General features: G+C 45.6%; 1 protein-coding gene across 6 annotated transcripts in view; it reads right to left on the bottom strand.

The window, feature by feature from the left end:
* Positions 1 to 3,900: 3,900 nt before the first annotated feature.
* Positions 3,901 to 14,990, bottom strand: part of CTCF (CCCTC-binding factor) — a 34,861-nt gene continuing 23,771 nt past the window's right edge. For all 6 annotated transcript variants that reach the window (XM_074550898.1, XM_074550897.1, XM_074550895.1 and 3 more), the window contains 7 exons: positions 13,972 to 14,092; positions 13,056 to 13,205; positions 11,587 to 11,747; positions 10,713 to 10,895; positions 10,196 to 10,331; positions 7,446 to 7,613; positions 3,901 to 6,466 (listed from right to left, as the gene is read on the bottom strand). In XM_074550898.1, coding sequence (XP_074406999.1) covers positions 6,285 to 6,466; positions 7,446 to 7,613; positions 10,196 to 10,331; positions 10,713 to 10,895; positions 11,587 to 11,747; positions 13,056 to 13,205; positions 13,972 to 14,092 — 1,101 coding nt within the window. In that variant the 3' untranslated portion in view covers positions 3,901 to 6,284. The remainder of the gene's footprint in view (positions 6,467 to 7,445; positions 7,614 to 10,195; positions 10,332 to 10,712; positions 10,896 to 11,586; positions 11,748 to 13,055; positions 13,206 to 13,971; positions 14,093 to 14,990) is intronic.

Here is a 14,990-nt window from a genome sequence, read left to right as displayed (position 1 = left end):
ACACCTGCCCGGGCTGCGGGGTCAGGGCAGCATCCTCGGCGCCGCGGGAAAGGCGCCCTGCCGGGAGGAAGCGCTGAGGTTACCGACCGGCAGCGCCGCCGCCTCGGTGCCTCCTCCCCCTCCCGGTGCCTCTTCCTGCCCCGTCAGGCGAGATTTACCGCCTGAGCAGGAGAAGCGAAATGAAAGCGACGGTGCCCACGGCCCACCGGCCCCGCCGGGAGGAGAGGGCGGCACTACCCAGCTTCCACCCTTCTCCTGCCGTGTGGAGGGCATCCCTCCATGAACGGAGCGGGAGCATCTCCCCACAGCTCCAGCTTCCAGGGAGGAGGATCCGTGACCTCTCCTTATCTCCTGAGGTGCTTCATGGGGACATATTCCTGCCTGGACATGGCTGGTGTGTGGGGTAAGGGCAAGTCCACCCTTCCCAGCACTGGGCAGCCAGCCCAGCTCCATCACCTTGCACTGGAGATGGGTGAAGGTGCCCCGTGCAGGCTGCTCTCTGGAGGATGGATGCTGGTGCCCATGGCAGGATGCTGAAGGAAGGGCTTTTCCAGAACAGAAGCGCCCCAGGCCTTCTGTTCCAAAGCAAGGGAGAGAGGCAGAAGCCAGGTGACCTCCTTGGAGCACATCAACCTGAGGACTGAGCATATCAACCACTCGACTCATCCAGGAATGTTTTGGACCAGGAAGTGCTCCTGTGTCCCATGACATGCTGCAGAGCTTCTCTGGACTCAGGATTTCCCACTGTTGGCTCAATGTGGCCCCAATTAGAAACTCAGGAAAGGTGCTGGAGGGAGAGGCAGAGCTACTCTGAGCCAGCAGCCTGAGTTTCTGTGACCAGCACCCACCAGGATGGATGGTGACATCTGTCTTCTTCCCCTAAACTGCCCCTTTCTGACAAACTTCCAAGCTCCAGGCTGGAATCTGCCAACCAGAAGCTCACTGAGCTTTCCCAGAGGTCAAATCACTTGGGAGAAGGTGGTTCCTGGAAGGAATGGGTGGGTTTGCCCTCCTACTACATCCACTTGAGGCCACAGTGCTTCTGAAACCACCTTCTGTACGAGAGTGAAGGCAGGCAGCACCTCCTCGAGCCTCCTGAGCTACATCAGCAGAGGGATGAGCACCAGCAGGATGAGGGGCAGAGGGCATTCACTACCCAGTGCAGTCAGCAGCCACCAGCAGCAGTCCTGGCTGGATCCATGTTTTTTCCAGGATAGAGAAGGCCAGGCTATTGGTATCTGAACTTCTAAAAGGGCACCATCTCCCAGCTTTGGCATGAAAGGATATTCAAGGCACAGAGGGAGCAGCTGTCCCCTTTCATGTATCAGAATGGCTTCTATAGAAGACTAGCAGCACAGAGGAGATATCCAGGCAAGCTGCATCCAAAGCCCATTCCCCAAAATACTGGTTCCCACATGCTGGAACATTCTGAGCAGCAGTACAGCAGGACATGTACTCCAGGAGTGGGGCAGACACCCATGAGCACAGGTGTTCCTGCCTCTGTGCAAGCCCAGGCACACCAGGATGTCCAGAACAGCACATCTCCTCTGGTCCAGCAGAGAACACAGGGATGGCAGCCAGGCCAAGCCACTGGCAGAGGCAGCAATGCTCCTTGGATCCATCCCAGCCCTGGCTTTATACCCAGAGCCCAAAGCCCAGCTTTTCCAGCACTGGTAACAGCTCTTGGGTTGAGCAGAATTGTTCTGTCCACATTCAGGCTTTGGATGCTGCCCTGGATGTGTGTCCTTGGCAGCAGGCTGGGATATTGATCTGCACCATTCCAGAACAGCTCCTCTGAGGGTGAACCAGAAGCCTGCAAGAGGCACAAGCAGAGATCCCTGCCCAAGGCAGGAGCCTCAGCTCAAATCAAATGAAAACCAGCCTGCATTACAGAACCATTGACAGAGCAAGCACAGAGAAACCAGGTCAACTGAGCAGATCGCAAGGTAACATGCCAGGCTGGGGAAAAAAGGAGGATGGCCACAGGGTGACAGCTTCCATCCTCACTGAACCTCTCCTGGGGTCTGTGAAGAAAGTTCTAGAATCAGAGCACAATAAAAAAGTTGCTCAGAAATTGCTCCTCAGATCTGGGTTAAGGGCTAGCGTTATGCTTAGGGTTAGGATTGAGAGAGCCAAAGAGCCCAGAGCTCCAGGGACACTGGTGCTGGAAAAGGCCTGCCAAGACAATCCTGGCAAGGTCCAAAACATTGCTGCTCCTACACCTTTCTGATCTGGACCCCCCCATAGGAATGGGCACCTCAGCCCCAGTGACAAGCTGTCCTGTGCCTTGGGCTGAGGCTTCAGAGCAGTCAAGCCTCCAGCCCTAGGGACATTGGCACTGGAAGAGGCAATTGCAAGGGCATTGCACAGGTGATGTACCTGTGTCAGACACTGGATGTTGCACATCTCACAACCTCTTGGATTGCCAGTGCCTGTGTCTGGTGGGGCTTGGCAAAAGGTGAGGCCACACCCTGCTCATCCCTAGACCACCCATACCTTGGCTGAGCTGTCAGTCATGGACTCCTGGTGTGGGGCTGCTCACCTGGGCCCTGACTGACCAAGGCAGTGCCACCGCAGGGGTGGGCACATGAAGGGCTTAAAGGATGGAGCATGATGCCAGCACATGGTCACAGCCCACAACCCTTCATGGAGTGGTGTTTCCTCAGAAGAACACTACAGAGCCCACTCAGCACCAGCCACACCTGTGGTCTTTGCACAAATACACCTCTCAGCGCTCGTCCTTTCAGCCTCCCATTAAGCTGTTCACACACAGCCACCTCCCCCAGCTATTCTGAATTCCAGGAGAGCTGCAGCACCTGGTTTGGTGTCACCCAGGCCTGTGTGCAACAGCATGAGCTGTTGCACATGAACGCTCACACAGACCAAAGGAAGTCTCTGCTGGACCATGTGTGGCAGCTCCTGGGGCCACCAGCTAAAACAAAGCCACTGCACCATCCTTCACACCCCACGTGTCAGCACCAGGTTGAGCCACAGGGTTTAAGATATGATGGCATTTCTCCTTACAGATCCCAGGGACACCTTTGGTTTTTCGACTCACCAAAAAGCCTCCCTAGCTCCAGGCTTATGTAAAACCAACTCAGCACTGCCTCAGACTAAAACATCTTTGGCTTCTGAGCACACAAGTCCCTTGCCCAGCTGGGAAAGCACACAAGGATTTACCCATTTCTCAGCCAGACCTGACTTCTCACAGAAGCAGCCCTTACACCACCTCTCCCACCTGCTGCAACAAGGCACCAGCGTGCTCAGGACTCCGAGCTTCCACCTCCAGACAGGCTTTCCTTGGCAAGTCACAGAAGACCAGGGATAACAAGTCACCAAACACCTAGTGAAAGCCAGAACTAGCAATTCTTGTGCTTGGTTACAGCCTCCTGTAAAACAGTGTAAAATAAAGTAGTGCCATTTGCCAACAGCAACTCCCGTACCAGCAGTAGGAGGTTCTACCTGAACCTGCAGTGACTGCCAACAGCTGGCACCCTAACTGCTGTCAAAGGCAATTAAAAAAACACACCACAGAAACTCCACCAATGTTTTCAGAATGAAATGGAAACAATATTCCTGTTAACTAAACCATCAGCTACAACCATGTAAAATCACAGTCAAAACAAACAGAAGTAATAACTACTCCCATGTTACTCCAAGCTCAAGCTGTCAACACCAACATTTGCATTTTACATCCTCTACACACAGAGCAGCACACTCTGATTTAAGGACATGGACAGGTACCTTGCACTTGGCATGGGGCAGAGGGAACACCAGCAGAGAGAAAGGAGCCAGTCCTGTTGACAGCATCCTTCTGGGAAGAGCAGCTTTTCCATCTGGAGATGGCTGCCAGGTCGCACCGTGGATGTACACAAAGAAAGCAGCCAGTGAGCACACGTGTTAATCCGTTATTATTTATTAGCTGTACAGCAGTATATTCTCCTTCCCAGCTTTCAAACCCCATTACATATTTTATAACAGTATTTTTTTTCCCATGTTGGCTTCCTAAAATAATGAAAAATATCACACAGTACAGCTAAGTACAAAAATGCATCAACCTAGAGTCTGATAGCTAAACTGATAGCTCTCTTAAAAGCGATACATAGAAGAAAAATTTGTTTGAAATCAGCAAGACTGAGGCTCTATAAAAAGCTTACATATTTTAACATGTGACATTTTCATATACAGGCATCATTTGTATTTCACATTATTCCTTTTTTTGTCTTTATCAGAGATTCAAAAATTGTAGAATTACTGACCTATTAATAAAATTTCCTGGCCCAGGTTGAGGGCTGCAGTGACCCACTCATAAATCACCACTTTTGTCTTAACATAGGATTCATAAACACAAAATACAACTACAAGATAGAGCAAAGAAAATGTATTTGTGAAATTATAACTCAAAAAAGTTAATTATATGTTTCAAATTGGTTGGACGGTCACATCCAGAGGGCAGTGTCAACGGCTCAGACTCTGGATGGACAGCAGTGACTGGTGCCCCTCAGGGGTCCATACTGGGACCAGTTCTATTCACTATCACCGTTAATGGCATTGATGAAGGGATGGAGAACACCCTCAGCACGTTTGGGAACACCAAGCTTAGGGTGCAGTGACACACCTGAAGGACAGGGCCATCCAGAAGGACCTGGCCCTTGGGAATCTCATGAGGCTTAACAAGAGCCAGTGCAAGGTGGTGCACCTGGATTGGGGCAACCCTTGGGATGAATCTGGGCTGGGAATGAACAGACCCAGAGCAGCCCTGGGGAGAAGGACCTGGGGGAGCTGGTGGGAGAGACTGGACATGGCCCAGCTGTGTGTGCTGGGCTGCATCCAGAGCCCTGGGGGCAGCAGGAAGGGGGGATTCTGCCCCACTCAGGTGAGACCCCACCTGCAGTGCTGCATCCAGCTCTGGGGTCCTGGGACAAGGAGGACATCGAGCTGTCGGGGCGAGTCCGGAGGAGGCCACAAACACGATTTGAGGGATGGAGCACCATTCCTATGAGGAAAGACTGAGAGAGCTGGAGTTATTCAGCCTGGAGAAAAGAAGGTTTTGGGATGACCTGATTGTGGCCTTACAGAACCTTGCAGGGATCTTACAAGAGTGCTGGAAAGGGACTTTTGGCAAGGGAATGGAGAGACAGGACAACAGGGAATGGCTTCAAACTGACACAGGGCAGGGTTAGATGGGCTATTAGGAAGAAATTCTTCCCTGTGAGGGTGGTGAGGCTCTGGAACAGGTTGTCCAGAGAAACTTACTGCCCCATCCCTGGAAGTGTTCAAGGCCAGGTTGGACAGAGCTTGGAGGAAGCTGGTCTAGTGAAAAGTGTCCCTGCCTGTGGCAGGGGGGGCAGAACTAGATGATCTGTAAAAGTGCCTTCTAACCCAAGCCAGTCTAAGATTCTATAAAATACAATTTTTTTGTGCTTCAAAACCAGATTTCACATGTGGGTTTCTCTTGTTCTGCAAGCAATAGTTTGGGTACATATTTTCTCTACCTTATCAACAGCTTTTCCAACATTTACACTCTATCAATTCTCTTGTCACTTAGTTTGAAAGGAATTAGAATACTGGGGTTTCTTAAAACGGCATTTTTGCATACCTCTTAATTAATGGAAAAAGATTAAAATGTAAAAAAAAAGTTATTTACAAGCTTGACCATTACAGAAATGCTTTGCAGAAAGCAAAGCATATTAAGGACAGAAACCAGTTGGAGCATGCCAAAACTACCATGTGCAGCCGACTTGGAGAACCGGAGCTACTCAGTGGGAGAAAGCAAAAACAAAAAAACAAAAAACAAAAAAACCAACCAAAAAAACATTTCAAAAGTCTAGAACCCTCCCAAGTCTGCATTTACAGTTAAAAACACTACTGAGAGAAGAGGCTCAAGGACTCTGGGAACTGGAAGGGCAAGTCCGGAGTGGTTTTCCACATACTCTAGTCAAGGCTTCCACTTTTGTATATTAAAACTTGGTGCATGTAAACACGGCCCTTGGACCAGCTTTACAATGCAGTTCAGAGCAAAACTAAATCAAGCATCTCAGAGGAAACCCTCAAGGACTCCAAAATATTTCCTAATGTTCCATGATCCTGTAATGCTAACATAAAACAGCAAGTTCTAGTTAAATCACATTCTAACATCGTTTTATTTCCCAGTATGTTTGGTAAAATGGTCTAAAATGATGCACTTCCCAAAGCCAAGAAAAAAGATTAAAAGGAAAAAAATAGATTTGAGCCGCTTAAACACAGCCCAGGCCAGTTCAGTCAGCCAACGTGGTCTTCCTCCATCACCGGTCCATCATGCTGAGAATCATCTCAGGGGTGAGGTCTCCATTGGGAGCTTCCACTACAGCAGGCTGAGCTTCCTCCTCTTCCTCTGCTGTTTCTGCATCAGGTTCTTTCTTCACTTCAACTATAATGTTTTCAATTTCACCAGTGTTCTGGTCTTCAACCTGAATGATTGCTGCAGCTGGAAGGGCAGATACAAAGGAGGAGAGGGGGAGAAGCAGATTATTTTACTGTTTCCAGAGCCAGCCTGCATGCCTCAAGCAGGTCTTTGGGACTGTCACATCAGTGGGGAGCAATTCAACCCACCTCACTCACCCAAGCATCAAGCATTTATTTTCTTGCCCCTTTAAGAAGATGGGCCCCCAGTACTACTACAGTTCCAGTGTGCATTTTCATATTAAAACATCCTTCAAACAATGGATTTTGTAGAATAATGAATGAAATCAAACCCTGTATCAATATATGGGCCTAAGACAAAACTTAAACTTCAGGGGAAATTAGTGATGACAAATTCAGCACTGAATGTTTCCACAGAATAACCCCAGAGAGAAAACAGGCCACACTTGTATCACTGAGCAGACAGCCAAGCCACTGAGGAAGCCACCACCTCCTTAAAGGAACTGATTTCCCTTTCCCATCCTACTCTGGTCTAAAATGTATTTACTTCGACTGGGCACAGTTACAATGTCTGTTCTTAAACACATCCCTGTGGAGTTGAAACAACACCTGCACTGGTCCTTGCTCAGAACCAACAGCCTGAAGCAAGTTCAGTTGTGGCAATACCTGCAAAAGCCAACCAGGTGAGAACACCATGATTTTTTTACTGCCAGCTGTTTTCCCAAGGACTTTATGTACGTCAGCAGAGACACCACAACTGGTACAAAAACAAGTGAGCACTTTGCACAACTATGAAATGAAATAACACTAAACAAACACAATGGCCTTTCTTTTCTAGCCTGGCCTGAAGTGGCCCTGTTCCCTCGTGACAAGGAAACCCTTGCAACAAACTTCAAGGTGAGTTCTTAGCAATGCAGAGACAAGTACAGCTATCTACTTTTAAAATAATCTCATTTGCAGGGATCACATCTACAAGAATGGCCAAATCCAAGGCAAAAGGTGCTCAAGCAAGCAGGGTAAGGTGACTTCAATCAGTGACTTACGCTGGGATTGTTTTGGTTGCGCAGCAGCTTTGCCTGGTGGTCTTCCTCTTCTTTTCTTACTGGGAGGTGGTGCAGGAGCCTCTTGCTCAACTTCTGGTTCAGCCTCAATTTCTACTGCTGTCTCCTCCTCATCTTCATTATCATCCAAATCTGGTTCAGCATTTTCCTCTGTAAGAAAGGATGTCAGATAAATCTTCAGTTTTAACAAGAATAAAACACATCCATCTACAGAGAAGCACCATCAAATCCTGTCCAAAAGGGATGGATTTGAAGGATCAGCTCTGAGAAAGAAGGCAAGTAAGGCCTTTGTTCAGAAGCCACAGACTGTTAATCTGTTACCCTCACTTAGAGGGAACAAGCTGTCCTTCAGAAAGCAAAAGGTAATTAAATTATGTTAGATTATGTGGTAAAAGCTACTCTGCACATGCACAAAGGAGCGCAGAGACAACAGCACAAGGAAGAACAAATAACACATGGCTGGGCTACTCCCAAGCCTATCAGAGGGTCCAACAGCCCATCCAAGTCCCACCTGAACAACAGAGAGGAGCACAGCATTGCTCAATACAAGGTGCCCAAATTCACAGCTTCTGAGGAACAAACCTCTTGTCCAGGACACTCCCAGAAGAGCCACCAGGTGTGAAATCCATCCCAATCATGGGAAGCAGCTCTTGAGATCACCTTTGGTACTATGGGGAGTTAGGGAATTCCTGGTTGGGACACAATGGGATGCAGGAGGAAGGCTATTTTGGATCACACAGGACTATTTGCAGGATGTTTAGGGGAGGGGATGAGCTGATTTCAAGAAGTGTGGGGAAAATAGAAGGGCAAGAGGATAGAAGAGGTAGATCCCATGTAAATTGCTGTAGCAGCCATTCCAGGATCTCTGTGAAACAGGAGAACCCCAACAGGCATCCAAGAGCCAGTCTCCTACCCCTCAAGCTCTACACTTCATTTTTCACAACACTCCTTAAACCTACTAGATGAGGACCATCAGCATGTTCAGAATGCTCTGGGCAAACCCAGAGCAGACAAAAAGCAGTGAGAGATGTCCAAGAGAATAATATTGTTTGGACAGCAAAATGATTGCCCTTAAATTTGTAAGGCTGTTCACTAGAGGAGTAGCTTCACTCAAGAATACAAGGGCCACAAGGATACTCCCTTTTATTTAAAGGGAAAAACCCCAACTCACACTGGGGCATGTACAAGCTGCATGATTTTACAATCATTCAAAGGATTCCCCTCATGAGGGATTTATTTACTGGATTTCTCAGGTCTCACCTCTTTAGAAGTTCTTGACATTCTCCCATCACCTCAATGTCCATCAATTAACATTCTGTCTAATGCTGGGCAGCCAGGAGACAAAACTATCATTCACTGTTTGGTCTTTCCCCTCTTTGATTAACACAAATTTGTCTATTTCATCCCAGCTTTGCTCATAATTTTTAGGTATTTAGTAGTTGCCAAACCTCATGAAACTGCAGAAATCCAAATAAACACAACAGTGAATAATGCAATTCCTCTAGCAGGTAATTAGAACATCTTTCTTACAGCTACTCAGCTCTCATTGGTCAATTCTTCATATCTATCCAATGGCTTCTGAGGTCAACCCACATTTGCCACTTCCACTGAGGCTGAAGAGATTCCCTCAGCACAGAGCCTGGCATCATTCACTGCATATCATCAGCTCATTAAAAAGCCTGACTTTTGACAAGCTTCCCCTACAAAAAACTGTTTTAAACTCAGACCAAACCAACTAAACAAAATATGAGTTTTCAGAACAGGCTGAACTCCCAGGAAGATTTCAAATCAGATACTAAGAATGCCATACTCCAGAATGCCACATTTTGAATTACCTTCCATCAATTATTTTACCCTCCCTCCATTACCTTTTCATGCTTAAATGCACAATTAATTACATGTGCTTAATTCACCTAATTCATTTTTATAAAGATCTATACAAACATGAGTTTAAGCATCAATTTCTACAGTTTTTGAATCAAGGTTTGCAAATCATTTGATCATACTCATCCTAAAACTTGTTTGCCATGTGAGATTTTCAGATATGCATTGTCTAGCCAGAAATAACCCTGTTCTCCCTACACCCCTTGATTAATTAGATAAAGCACTCCAGATAAAAGACTAATCAGCAACATTCCTTCAGCAAAATCATCTTTGAACTGGTTGGTCTTGAGACTCTACTTGGCTCTTCCTGTTGAAGACATGATGAAGTTTTTCCTCTGCCAGGAGACAGGAGTAGGACTGAGCTTTTCCTTCACACACAGTATTAATCTCCACCACTCTCTTGGATGTTGCCAGCCTTTCTCCACAGAAGTAGCCAAACTATTCAGTGGTGGAATTGTCTGGACATGCCACCCAGTAATGCTGAAGAATGATCAAGTAACATTTCATAGCAATGCATTGCAGAACCACACAGCCTCTTTTGGGACTCTGAAAAAAATTACCAGAGAGTTTTCCACACAGGCAGGGCAGGAATGGCACAGCTGACACAAGGGGTGTCAGACAGTGTTTTTTAAACTACTGTCTTGGAACAGGCCTGGGACAGCAGGCTCTATATTATCCCTCACAGACAATACATCTTTCTCTACTTGGCCATGTATCACCATATTCTGTGTTTGCCAACCAGACAAGACTGAAGTGCCAGAAGAAACCTGCAGAACTGGCAAACCAGCAGCTAACACACACATGAATCACAGACCTGTAACTCTCAGAAGGTACTGAGCTGCTCTTACCACTATCAGAAGAATCTTCTTTCTTAGAACGCATCTTTCTCTTTCGGCCACGTTTGCCTTTCTTTGTCTCTCCTCCGTTCTCTCCTTCCCCACCATCTAGGCCAGAGCAGTTATCAGCATGTCTGGCCATTGTGTTCTACTCAGTGAAAGATCAAAAACACAAGAAAAGTTAAAACATGCATTGAATTCAAGATCAGACATTCTGGCTCTGTATTTTCAAACATGTTTCTGGTAACTATGTCATTTGCTTTCTAAAGAGAGATTCTTTGGGGGAGATGGGTACATTCATTAACTTTACGAATGAAGTTGCATTTTCACATTGCTCATGATGTGAACACTAATGTTTGTTGGTACCAATTCTCAATTCTCTCTTTCCCTCTCAAAGAGAAGAGCTCTATTAAAAGATTCATATTTTACCATGTACCTCACCCATCTTTCCTTTTGGGTATACATTTCCCTTGGCTAAAAAAGCCTCATTCCACCCCAACCCTCTCCAACTCAAGGAATATTCCCTTACCCTGCGAGTGAATGTTTTGCCACACTTGGAGCAGACAAAGGCAGCAGGGACAAAGTTGGGGTCGTGGTATCTCTTGAAGTGCATGTCCAGGAGCTGCTTCTGGCGGAAGGTTTTATCACAATGGCTACAGGCATAAGGCTTTTCTCCAGTATGGGTCCGTTTGTGCATGACCATGTGCCGCTCCTGGCACGGACAGGGAAAATGGAAACTTGTGTCAATGGATACAGAAAAGTGAATTTTCAGCTAAAACAAGGCCAAAATTTTATGGTTAATATCAGGAAAAGAATGATTCCGCAGCAATGCAAGAACATCTTGATTGATGGCATATTCAGTCCTAGCTACTCCCATTCTATATGGACTCTAATTCCTTGGTCAAGGGGTACATCAAGGTTATGAATTAGAAGGCTTTTCTCTACAGGACAGAATCACACCAAGAAAAGGCCACTTGTGGTCTCATTTACACCCTTCAAAAAATTTAGACAGCCAATTTGATCCTGACAGCTGGTTGTTGCCCTGTTTTTTTAAGTTCTTCTAAGCCTCCTGATCTTTACATTCTTGTAAGGAACTTCCTCGCACACTTCATGTAAATAACTTATTGTTTTGCATTCTTTTATGGAGAAGGAGAAATTTGATGGACTGTTGGTTTGTCCAGTGTCATTGGAGAGGCGGCACTGTCATCCTCCAATCAACTGTCACTTTTGGAAATCTATAAATGTTGGGAGTCAGAATTGAACTTTCCCTCTCTTTTACCTTGGAGAGTCCAGTGTCCACGTCGTTTTTATTTTGAGCAACATCTGGTCATACCTAAAAGCTGATTTCCATCTCATACTTTCAGCTCCTGTCCTAACACTTTTAAGGGGTGCCCCCAGCTTACCTGTCTGCAGGCATAATCACACTGGTCACACTTGAAGCGCTTCTCGTTCTTGTGGGACTTTTGATGCTGGATGAGGGCATACCTCTCATGGAACACAGCGTCACAGTAGCGACACTTCTTGCCCTGCTCAATGTAGGAATGCTGCTTCCGCAAGTGGACACCTACAGGAAAAAGAATCAAAAAGCTTTCACCACCGTGGCTTTCCAAGCACAAAAGATGAGCCCATGGTCCTTTAGAGATCCTCCCAAGCTCAGCCAAAACAGTGGAATTTAGGATTCAACTAAAAACCTAAAGGACTCACAAGTAAAACCAACTAGAACAATTTCTAGATGCAAAGAGCTCCCAGAAAAACTCCATTAAGATTTTCCACAGATTTGGTTATTACTTGCAATCTATGCTGATTCAGGATACTTGAATTTGATGATAAAGTACTGTCAAACTAAAGTGTCTTGTGGACTGTTATTTTTAAGAGTAATTTGAATTGCCTGGATACAGCCAGAAGCCAGGTAATTCAGTGGGGGGAAACAAGATTTTCTGCAGGATTAGAAGTCAGAGTGACAGGACTAGAAGGCAACAGGGATACCAGCAGATAATCCCTGAAAGGTTTTAGTCACTTCTTTAAAATCCTCCAACTAAGAGCATACCACAGCTGCATGAGCTAGCTTAGGGTAGATTAAAGCATTATTAGAAGAAAAATTCTTCATAGCTAACATCCGTTTTCCTCTGTTGTAAATCAGCTTGTTTGCTCCTGACATGAACTGATTGCCTTTCTCTCAAACTGCCTCTCACTGTAGCACTTGTCTTTACTGGAAGAGAGCCTGCCTTCCCATTACTTGGGTGATAATTCTGTTTAAAGACAGAAAGTTCTGCCAAATCGTGGCTCCTTCCTTTCCCTCAGCTGCTCTGGGCACGATATTGTTTGTCACCTTCTAGAAACATAAGAGCTTGCCTGCTGGAATCACACTGGGTACTGCTCACTAGATCAGCAATGTCCTACTGCAAGGACTCAGGGCTTTTTTGAGCACACAGCTCCAAATCCTGGAAAGTTAAATGCTTGCTCTAATTCAAATCTTTTAACTTGATGAAAATATCTCTGCATGAAACAAGGGCCTCCAGTGTGCAGGAGGCTAAGCCACGTGATCTTGCTTTTTAGATCCCAATCCTTATGCTATTGAAATCTCAATCCAAGTTCAATAAATGCCTTCCATCTATGGGCAAACAGTAACTTACCTTGTATGCTTGGGGAAAAAAAAAAACCAAACAATGAGTAGAAACTGAAAATTGTTTTAACTTGCAGCAGCTATAAGCTAAAGATGTGTTCTACCAGCCCCATATGTGAAGGTGTGCTTTATGCTGTGCAGTTCCCAGACGGGGTATTTGGGTTAAGAGAGCAGTTGGGTTATTTGAACTCTAATTCTGGGAAGTTTTGTACCATCTTCAGCAAATGGCCATGTTTGGGAGACACGTACCCAGGTCACTCTTTCTCGCTATAACAGTATCACAGTGAGGACAGTGGAATTTGGCCACATTCTCCGTGTGCTTCTGCAAAATGTGCATCTTCATGGTACCGCTCTGAGTGAAGCGAGCATGGCAGATGTAACATTCATATGGCTTCTCTCCTTCAGGAGCAAAAGGAAAAAATAGAACAAGTACTTTTATTAAAAAGAAATCTCACAAAGAATCCCCAAACAACCTCCCAGAAACTTGCAACACAAAGAAATTGTAATTCTGCAAAGCACTCAATAACATCTTTCTCTGCAAGTTATAGCTCCAGTGTCTTTCTACAAAGAAACTAAAGTTCAATCCTTAAGGAAGTTAAATTATTCTTACTCTGAGAAATACAGGCAAGACCTACAGCTGACAGAAGAGAGCAAGTGATATCAGATTTTTTGGGGTGGAGATTCTGATGTTCATGTATACATAAAAGGGCATGTTTCTCCCCATCAATTTTAGCAATATGATTAATTTGGCACTGCAGTAACATTCTGTGCTAAAATCATCCCTATTTATATTGAAGAAAAAATTAGCATCTTTATGAACTAACATGCATGAGATGCTTTTAAAAATGCACTGAAGCATGAAACTACAAATGGCTCTACTCTTCAGCTGGAACACAGCAAACAGAAGTTTCTTCTGTTCAAAATAGAGATGCCTGCATTTTATCACCTCGTAGTCAAACTAGAAATCAGAATCCACCAAGCTCATTTCTCAGCGAAGTAATTTAACCTGGTTTTAAATTTACAAGTGCTCACAAAACGTGGTGCATTCTCTTCAGCTACACTTTATAAAGGTTTTATATTAAACTACACAATAGTATTTGTTTGCTGTGTGCCAGCAACACTGTAGCCCCAGCACTCTGACACTAAGAGAACACAGAATCAGTACCGGAGTGGGTCCTCATGTGCCTCTTCAGTTTGTAGGTGTCTCTGCTGGCATAGCTGCACAGGCTGCACTGGAACGGGCGCTCCCCGGTGTGCGAGCGGATGTGGCGTTTCAATTTGCTAACCTGCAAGCCAAGGGCAAGACTCAAGTTAGCACAGGTGAGCCGGCCAGATTGCCAAAAGCACAAGAAACCAGTCAAGAGTTTAAGGGAGTTTAGGCACAAAACCAAACAAGGACATTTCAGTGCCATTTTCCCATTGCTCCTGCCCACTCTACCTCGCCTCCCAGCTTCACTCCAAGTCTTGCCTGATGCTTGTTCCCACACTCAATGAGGCCTTTAGACTCTGTGCTCACCTCACTGTTACTGATCATCTCAGCATCTGAAGACCCTCTAAAATTTTAAAATATCCTGGAGAGACTCAGGGAAATGATGTGGGGAAGCTTAATTCTTTTCTCCTCCTGCTTTTATTTAGAAGGTACAAACCCAGCTCAAAGCAAGAACACCAACGGTATGGCATTTTCTACCCCAGCCTGATCATGCTGCTTAATCACCAACTTGTGCCTACAAAAAGCAGCATGACCTCATAAGGACCAACTTGGTTATTCTTTCCTAATTTATACTATGAAAACCTCTGCAACATAACTTATTCAGCACTCAAACCACAGGACCTGAAGTGACAGCACTGCAGGCATAGCGTGGGCTGCAAAAAAAAACCTTGAAGCCCCTATATAAGCTCTCCCACTGTAGCCTTCTTCCACTGCAGACATCCCATTTTTTAAAAATTATGTAGCTCATCATCTGGCTCAAATTTCCTTTCACAGTATAAACGCTGTCCTATAAAATATCTAACAATACTGCATGGAGGGAAGGCATTCAAGAATGTCTAATCTGCTCAGGCAAATTAAGCTATCATCTAACATTAGCAAAGCTGCTTTTCACCAATACTGAGACAAAGGCTCATTAGTTTTAGCTACAGACACCTTCATGGCATAAACAGATGATGTGCAGAATGCATGTTTCT

This window comes from Zonotrichia albicollis, chromosome 13, assembly GCF_047830755.1.
Source record: "Zonotrichia albicollis isolate bZonAlb1 chromosome 13, bZonAlb1.hap1, whole genome shotgun sequence".
NCBI lineage: Eukaryota > Metazoa > Chordata > Aves > Passeriformes > Passerellidae > Zonotrichia > Zonotrichia albicollis.
Note: the sequence above shows the minus strand (reverse complement) of the source record. Positions and strands in the feature narration are given on the sequence as shown.